Raw genomic sequence first — 8,858 nt, 5'->3', positions numbered from 1 at the left:
TGAGCCAGTAGATGATCATGCGGCCGCTCTGTTGGAGCATGTTGGCATTTCTGCTGACATGTTCTGTTCTCAGCCCGACCCGTTCGACGGACAGACCCACTCATCAGGTCGTTTTGCTGCGCTGGTGTTATGTTTATGACAACGGTATCGCATTCCTTTTATGTAGTTTAGGCTTTAGCTACAGATCATAGACACATGCCAGGGCTTGGTTGAAAAGAGTATGCTTTGTTTTCATGTACATGGTATAACCTGCACTGTTTTCTTGTTTTGTTATGACTATGCTTTGTTTTCATGTACATTGTATAACCTGCAATGATCTTTTGATATGACTGCGATTTGTTTTCCTGTACATTGCATAACCTGCACTATTTCTTATAAATTTTGTTATGAGAAACGTTTTCATACGTAATCTTTTTGATGCAACGATCTTAAAGTTGTTTCTTTATTATTCATATTCAAGTTTATTCTCATGTTAGGTTTTTGATGCAACAATTGAAAGTTTCTGTCTTCATTTTCATGTATCTTTATTATTCATGTTTATTCTTTTGAATAAAGATGTCCAGGAACACTGATTAATTTGCTGTTTTCCCTTTTTGTTAATCCTTTAATTGCTTTTATTTGCATGTAAATGGTGGGCGTCTCCAACTTAGTCAGTGGGCGTCTCCAACTTAGTCAGTGGGCGTCTCCAACTTAGTCAGTGGGCGTCTCCAACTTAGTCAATTTATTCGTTGGTTAGTCCACCTCTGGAACCTAAGGGACCTTACTATGTGGATTTAATCACAAGAAATACACTCTCCTGATTGGCTGAGGAAAGAGGGTCATGTTCTTAGACAGGAAAATGCAATTAAGCCAGAATCGTTAAATAAAATATGTGAATAATCAACCTCAATTATATTTCTTTTCCTTCACTTTCTGTTGCCTTCGTTTCATTTTTATGTAAGCTAGACGACAAGCACACGCCAACCCGCCAAACACTGCGGTTAGGACCGCGACAAAGAAAGCCACGGCGTCAAGCAGAAAGTATTCGTAGAAGGGTATCTTGTTAGCGCGCGTGCGCAGGTGAGGCAGTCCGCCATGTTTGATGACGTGTTCTATCCACCACATGGTGAGGTTCAAAGGTGGGACCAGCTGGTCGGCCATGATTCGCCCTGCACCTTCCACGTTCTCTTTGTAACTACGAAAGGGAGAAAAATAAACTATCATAAATTTTAAACTGTTTCCCGACGCAAATGATTGGGCTTTTCTAATTTTCGCCTTTTCCAAGTTTCTAAGTCCTTTGGTCTTCATCAGAATATTTGAGAACACGACTGCTAAAGTGTAAAAAGGTCGTTATTCGTCCTTTCGGTTAATGACTGTCGATGGGTTCGGACGTAGATGGCCTCCTTTAACCCAATGGCCACGTCATTCTTACGGATAGTGGCGAATACTGAACACTGGGTCCCGCAGTTATTTTGAAGAACACCTGCGAACCCGTCGACAGTTTGATTTGAGTCCAATAATTATTTTCGATGACGTATTTTACATTTAACGTAACATGACCTATTTACGTGCAGAACCTATTTACGTCCGGTTTGGCTCATGTCCACATGTCGCGGTGTATTATGCCAAAGCCTGTTCTCATGAGCAATGAAAAACATCATAAGTATGCTCCTTAGCCATCTCTTTAATTTTTGCACAGCGTTTACCATTGTTTTTTTTCCATCGCGTTAAGCAAGTGGCCGGACAGACATGGTGATTTTACTATCATTTGTCTGTAGACTACTTTGGACAGTTACTGTGCATTTTTTTCTGGTCTATGTTCTTCAAGCATTGCGCTAGAAGGGAAAAGATTCAGAAGTGGACGATAATGGGTTACCCTAGCACAATTCTTCATCATATTCCTCAGTATAAATACATACTCGCACGGCGTTAAACAGGCGGAGAAAAACGTACAGACCATGCATTTTCTTTTTAGAAGAGCTGATATTTCTGCCCATGGGTTTGAAATTTGGCTCTGTCCGCGCGGTTTTAAGATAAATACGTTTTGAATAAATCGGACGTTAATTGGTCATCTTACGTTACCATAATTTTGTATGCAAACAGACCTGAACGTTAACGCTCGCTAAATAGACTTGAATAAAGATTTCGTAGTATACTTATATATAAAAAAATTATGATCTTCCTACCTCTCTGTTGCTAAGACGTGTTGAATTGTCTGTAGCAGCGTCTCTGCTGTCAAACTGGTTATGTCCAGCTGGACTCCGTAGCCGTGGTAAACCGCCCTGGCGATGTTGTCGCGAAGTTCGGATACGATTGGAAGCGTCACGAGTACCATGGGCACCCCGTGGTACACGGACTCGTACAGGCCATTGGTCCCGCCGTGGTAGATGAAGAGCCTCATCTTTTTGTGTGCTATCAGAAAATGGAACACGTATATAGAGTATTGGAGATTCTTTTTACACAACCGGTAATTCTCACCTGCCTACGTTTCGGTGTCTGTCAGACACCTTCTTCAGAGCTTCTGACTGGAGTACTGCTTCTCACCGCTATAAGTAGCCGATGTAGGTGGCGCTTTTGCGGCGAGAACGTAATCCCAAACGTGGCTGAGCTTGTCTCGGTTCATTCATGCTCAGCCACGTTTGGGATTACGTTCTCGCCGCAAAAGCGCCACCTACATCGGCTACTTATAGCGGTGAGAAGCAGTACTCCAGTCAGAAGCTCTGAAGAAGGTGTCTGACAGACACGGAAACGTCAGCAGGTGAGAATTACCGGTTGTGTAAAAAGAATCTCCAATACTCTATGTTCTACCAACCTGATGAAATTATTTTCGGAAACATATATATATATATATGTGTATTGTTACTGTTGTGCTAGAAGCACTACGGTACACATCGCATATGAAATGATCTTTGATAATCATTTTTTTTTTGCAAGTCCATGCCCAAAGGCTACATACAAGTGCGGAAAAGTTAATGTACATGTGACAAGGACGGTGATTGACAAATCGCCATCGACTAGTGATTTGTCCGTCTACTTTTGATCCGACTGTCAAGTCAAGTTAAAGTCAAGTCAAGTCAAGTCTAAGGTGTAGACTTTATCACAACAATGCTTCTCGGCTGCCAAATAACAATCGCTAGTGGTGTTAAAACTTAATAAGGTGTTCGATCAAGATGAACAATAGATTAGACATTACAATACTGTAAATGCAGAAATATATGCGGTGGTTTTATGTTCGTGGTTTTTGCGGTAAGCTCTCATAAAAACACCGTGAACTTTTTGGCCCTCCAACCTCCTTGTCTACTATTTTCTCCAACGCAAACTTAAGAAAAAAAACCCACCGCCAACATTCAATTTTCTCCCTACCTCGAAATTAAAACCACGCGAACTTGAATGCATTTACGGTAGCATGCTAAAAGTATGCCGTAAGACAGATCTAGCCTGTACTTACCCAGCAGATCGTTCTGCGGTACCCATTTCATTGGCTTGACGTTAGAAGGAAAGTCCTGATTGTTAGCGTCATCACCCTCGCCCATTTTCCAGATAACTTTTTGTGGCACCTGTGCGAAGGCTTCCATGAAGATGTGTGCGATTCTATCGGGCATAGACGCTGTTATGGAGCCCAGACTAAATAGAATCACTCCCAGATCTCCAGAGGCTTGCATGAATTCCTCAAGGTCCTAATCAAACATAATGAAATAGCAACTTGTTATATATTTGTTAGTTGCAGTGGAAAAGGCACATATGACTAAAAAAAATTGGATTCACTAGAATTGTCGACGGACTCGTTCAGTATTCTTAAGTTGTCTGGTGCAATTGCTGTGGACGCGTGGTGGGTCTAGCCTGTAATCTCTCGCTGGCGGAGGTTAATGACCCCCTCCACAAGAGGCGGTAACCGTGAGGCCGGCCTACATTGTAGCCTCTACCAGGCCCCGCGGATGGCTGGAAAAATAGCAGAAGTCGGCCAAATAGAGTGAATAGTATGCTTAGGGAGTCGGCTACTCGGCATCTTAGGCTGCCAATGAAACCCTCCGGTGGCCAAACTCCCCTGGCAAATATTCTCCCTATAGCTGGCGTGGTTAGTCTGGTAGACTAGGGCCAGCCGCTAGGAGCGCGATTTAGTTAAGCTTAGACTCTACCAGGATTGCTTATTGGACCCATCTTAGCATACTATTCACTCTATTTGGCCAATTTGTACTATTTTTTTCCAGCCATCCGCGGGGCTTGGTAGAGGCTAAGTCAGGATAGTGATGGTTTGTATGTTGTCTGATGTCGACATCGTCTCCTGTCTGAGCGAGCCAGACGACAATTCTAGTGTGTTCAATTAGTAGTTGGAGAACAGTTTAATTCTTCATAAACTTGTCTTTTTCAGTTTGCTATAACTACGTACCTGTGGCAGGGGTTTGGGGTCGGCCAAGTTGAAGGCTGCTATGTTGACGACGTTTGGCATGGTCGGACGTGGAAACTCCAAAGTGAAGTCTGCTAAAGACAACCACAGGTCGGTGTCGGACATGATTTCTTCCGTGTTAGTGTCGTTAGAAATGTACTTGTGCACGATGAAGTCAAACGGGGGACATAGTTTGTAACGGTGGAAGTAAATTGCTATCGCGTAGTAGAGAGTGTTCTGTACTCTTTGCTTGAATGTCATTTCTGATGTGAGGCCACTGGGAGTAACTGGATAGTAAGCTAAAGGCAAGGGGTTGCCTGCACTGAGCAGTAACGCTGTGGTCGGGATGTAGATTACGGCGGACGGTACCCCTAGGTACCGCGCCAAAACAGCGCCGCAAGGAACCTCAGCGGGGCTCCATAACACCAAGTCGTACTTCCTGGCTTCTGTAGTTTCCTTCTTCTCTAGGTGATGCAGTAGGGCTTCGCAACTTTTACTAGTTGCGCTCATTAGGTCTTGCAAGGCCTTTAAAGTATTATCGAATCCCACCTCCCAGTACTTGTTTTGAAATGCAACACCAGCTTTTAACGTCCCAGGGGCACATGCTACCCCTTCGTACTTCAGTTCGTCTTTTTTAGGAGTGCTGTAAAGGTGATGGAGGAGGTCATTGGGCATCAAGACCGTGACGGAGTGCCCTCTAGCGGCCAGTGCGCGCCCTGCCGCCCGCAGGGTTAGCCAAGAACTGTGTGGGGTTTGGTTGACGATAAGGATGCTAGCCGGTTCTTTTGTTGTAGCTTTAGCGAAGCTGGTTGCGCAGGAAACTGGAACGTGTACAGCAAACAACAAAAGGAGCAGGAAAAACACGCCATCGGGAAACTTGGCCATGGTCATCTGATGAGGAGGTCACCTGAGTTTGAAAAAAAAAAATAGAGAGAAAAGTTTCACCGACAGTAAACCCCCAAAGTGACCTCTCTAAACTACTGTTATACATATCGCTAAGTATGTCATGGTCAATCCAGTTTAATATGAAATATCACTTTAAACCTTGCGACATTTCCCGGTGTATCAAGGTCAATCAGTCATGATGTCGAAACGTGGTAAAAATGCGCTATTTAGTCGGACCCGCGTAAAAGGAGACCATCGCCACACGTATAGGAGATAAGATGGCAGGTGTTCTGATGGCAAAGAATAACGAAGCGGTCCCTATCAGCGTGCGGTACCGATTATTGTCCACTTCGGGTCATGTCCACCTGTCGCCGTGCACGTAATGAAAAAGCCAGTTGTCATCAGCAATAAATAACTACACGAGTGTGATCCTTAGTAATGACAATCATTTATTCAAAGTAATAAAAATGTTTGCATTCCAGTGACACTACATAATAAGATCCTGAAGCCTAGGCCTTCACAGCAATTGACCTGGAGTCGTCGTCCATGACGCATTTCATATGTAATTCGACAGCATGCATCATTTTCCTAAACGTAATTGTTGCTAACACAAACAAAACACAGTGTAATAGAAATGATAATAAAAATGAAACTTTCAAGTGAGGATGTAAGATAGAGTATCTAGTACCATACAATCTCAACGTTTTTGCTATCCTTGCCTTAGAGCCTGAGCTGGCAGGTGGCCAAAATGTTCAAAATGTCAACATCACGTACGCACGCGTGGCCCTGACTTCGCAGGACTTGAGTTGTTGTCCTCGTAAAGGCTGCCAAGGTCAAAGTACATACCTGCATGACCTTGCGGTGACCCCTAACGGCTGGGTTTAGTTTACCAACTTTACGAATATAGTAATCAATCAATCTAAATGGATCTCCAACGCAACTTCCCCTCTAGTAACAATTCATTCCTGCGTATAAACACCATGCAGACATAGGACGTGCTGCATTAGAGATATCAAACATGTCTTTTCTTCAGGGGCGGATTTATATATATGTAACATGGTGGATAGATGGTAATAGAGGTTAACCTGAAAATATCATGTAGCACGTCCAGGTCAAAAGATACAAAAGACGGAAGTTCTGCTGAAGTACTAAGATCACATTCTAGGTAGCCGAAAATCGTCTAACCAACACCTACCCACATACAAAATATTATAATAATCCATCCAGAGGTTCTTGCGTTATGCTGAGTACAAAAATCCGGAAACACAGACACACAGACCGACACCCACACCCACACAGACACACTATATCTCAATTTTTAAACATTCGGCTGGCGCAGCCGAACACTAGCTGACTCAGCCGAACGCCAACCAACAAAAGCCGACCTAGCTCCCGAATTACTCCTAACCATGGTCATGGGAGAGTCGGGAGGCCATGTTCGGCTATCTGTAACCGGGGCTTAACAGACCATATGCATTGTCCTTCTTAGAAATCCTGATATTTCTATCCGTGGGTTTAATGATTGGCCCTGTCCGCCCAGTTTTGAAGTAAATGACGTTTTGAATAAATTGGACCATAATCGTATCCATGACCGCCTCGGAATTGTTGACCTTTATGTTCTACCTCGAACAAAGGCAACAATAGAACCTGACCTGTCTGCTGCCCGGTGGTGACCTGTACACACCTGACACTGCAAACACACCGGACAGGTCCACAGATTGATTCCCAAGAAATAATTGGCAAAAGTGAGCGAGGGAATAGAATGGGGCGTGTCTAGCTGGTGACGGGCAATGCTGAACGGTCTGAATAAATCTCAAAAGAAACTTCTCCCTGAACAATGCATTCCTGCGTATCACGACTGTACAGACATAGGGCGTGCTGCACTAGAGATATCAAACATGTTTTTTCTTCAGGATGGGATATATGTAACATGGTGTAGAGGTTGCTAACCTGTCTACTATAACTGTGATCCCTCTCGCTACCTGAGACTATTTAGGTGTATAATTCGCGGGCCTTAGTCAAAGTCTCAAGTACATTGTTTGTTGACAGCGGCCTGGTCACGGGTCTCTCATGAGGCTGCTGGCTGAGTTTCGTCGGCACTGTAAGCTTCTCTTCCCGCCTAGCTAAATAAGCATGTCCGGGTGATTTTGTTTAGTTGAATCCAATTAGCAGACCTGTTGCTCAAGTGCTCTCAGACACTTAACGAAACATCATTGATGAAGGTACGATTAATGCGTCCACATCAACGCCGAGAAGTGCCAGCGTGGGATCTTTCCCACCACGCCCGCAGCTTCAGTGCAAAACACGAAATAACCGCGCGCATTTCTCATTTTTTAACCGACTTCGCGGCAAAATGTGTGTCGTTATGTCAAAAAAGGATGACCTCTTTCAGAGTCCAGGCCGTCCAGAGTGAGATTATTCACCTTATCTACCCAATTTCTGCAATTCTTTCACCATCCGACAGATCGAGACTACATTTGGCACCCTTGGATTTAGAAATTATTTAGTCGGCCATTAGCTTTGGCCAAAGACTGCATTGTAACTCGACTGAATCAACCATTTGACAGATTCTATTTGAAGAAAATGTTAGCGCTTAACAAAAGATCAAGAAACCTACCTTGATCTGAATCTTGTACAATACAGGGAGCCGTCTTAGGTTGGCTGTGATCCTGCTTCAGTTGTGCAGTGTCGGAACAGTGCAACGTTCTGGTGCCTATGTGATCTGTACCCCAGGTCATAGCATTTATATTAACTATTTCAGAGTTCAATTGTTACTAACTTGAATCAGAGTTTGATTGGTCATTTCACTACAGTGTCAACAGAACGTCATCAGCTAGACACGCCCCATTCTAAACCCTATAGCTAGTTGACTTTTGCCAATTATTTCTTGGGAATAAATCTGTGTACCTGTCGGGTGTGTTTGCAGTGTCAGGTGCGTGAAGGTCACCACCGGGCAGCAGATAGGTAAGGTCCTTGTGTTGTACACCGCTGCCAACTTGCGGTGTCGACGGCCTGCCAAACGTGCGGTGTCGACGCGCTGCCAAACTTGCGGTGTCGACGGCCTGCCAAACGTGCGGTGTCGACGCGCTGCCAAACTTGCTATGTCGACGCGCCCAAAGTAGGTGTGTGCGCACCCAAACTAGGTTTGTGTTGCTCATTGTTCCTGTCGGCCACGGTATGTGGTTCAAAACCGAAAATCCTATGACCGTAGACGGGTTCGCCCTTAGTAATAGCATCCGGCTTGTTGGGCAACCCTGGTATGTACATGCTGAACCAATAAATAAATAAATAAAGTCTAAATGGTAATCAATGTATGTTTAATGCACAATTAATAACCACATCCAAATACGCATTAAAGATATCACGGATCTCGCTATCACTAAAGCAGCATCTCCATTTAAATGGAGGTAGGGAGACAATGTACTTGTGGAGCAATTACGCCACCTGGCAATTCTTACTAGAACAGCAAAATATGCACTCAACTTTGTTTTTAAAAAAAGCATTGTGCAGTGCACATGCAACGTTCAAAAACATCATACTGACGGAGAATGTATTATAGGTGACTGTGGAATAAATTTCTGTACGACCCTGGGTCGTTCCAAGGATTGCG

General features: G+C 44.0%; 1 protein-coding gene across 1 annotated transcript; it reads right to left on the bottom strand.

Moving 5' to 3' along the window:
- Positions 1-809: 809 nt before the first annotated feature.
- Positions 810-8,007, bottom strand: LOC136441178 (UDP-glucuronosyltransferase 1-2-like). Its single transcript, XM_066437304.1, has 5 exons — positions 7,866-8,007; positions 4,367-5,270; positions 3,428-3,656; positions 2,166-2,391; positions 810-1,174 (listed from the first exon to the last, which is right to left on the bottom strand). Exons 2-5 carry the CDS (start codon positions 5,252-5,254, stop codon positions 886-888), a joined length of 1,632 nt encoding a protein of 543 aa, XP_066293401.1. The 5' UTR covers positions 5,255-5,270; positions 7,866-8,007; the 3' UTR covers positions 810-885.
- Positions 8,008-8,858: the final 851 nt, after the last annotated feature.

This window comes from Branchiostoma lanceolatum, chromosome 9, assembly GCF_035083965.1.
Source record: "Branchiostoma lanceolatum isolate klBraLanc5 chromosome 9, klBraLanc5.hap2, whole genome shotgun sequence".
Classification (NCBI taxonomy): Eukaryota; Metazoa; Chordata; class Leptocardii; order Amphioxiformes; family Branchiostomatidae; genus Branchiostoma; species Branchiostoma lanceolatum.
Note: the sequence above shows the minus strand (reverse complement) of the source record. Positions and strands in the feature narration are given on the sequence as shown.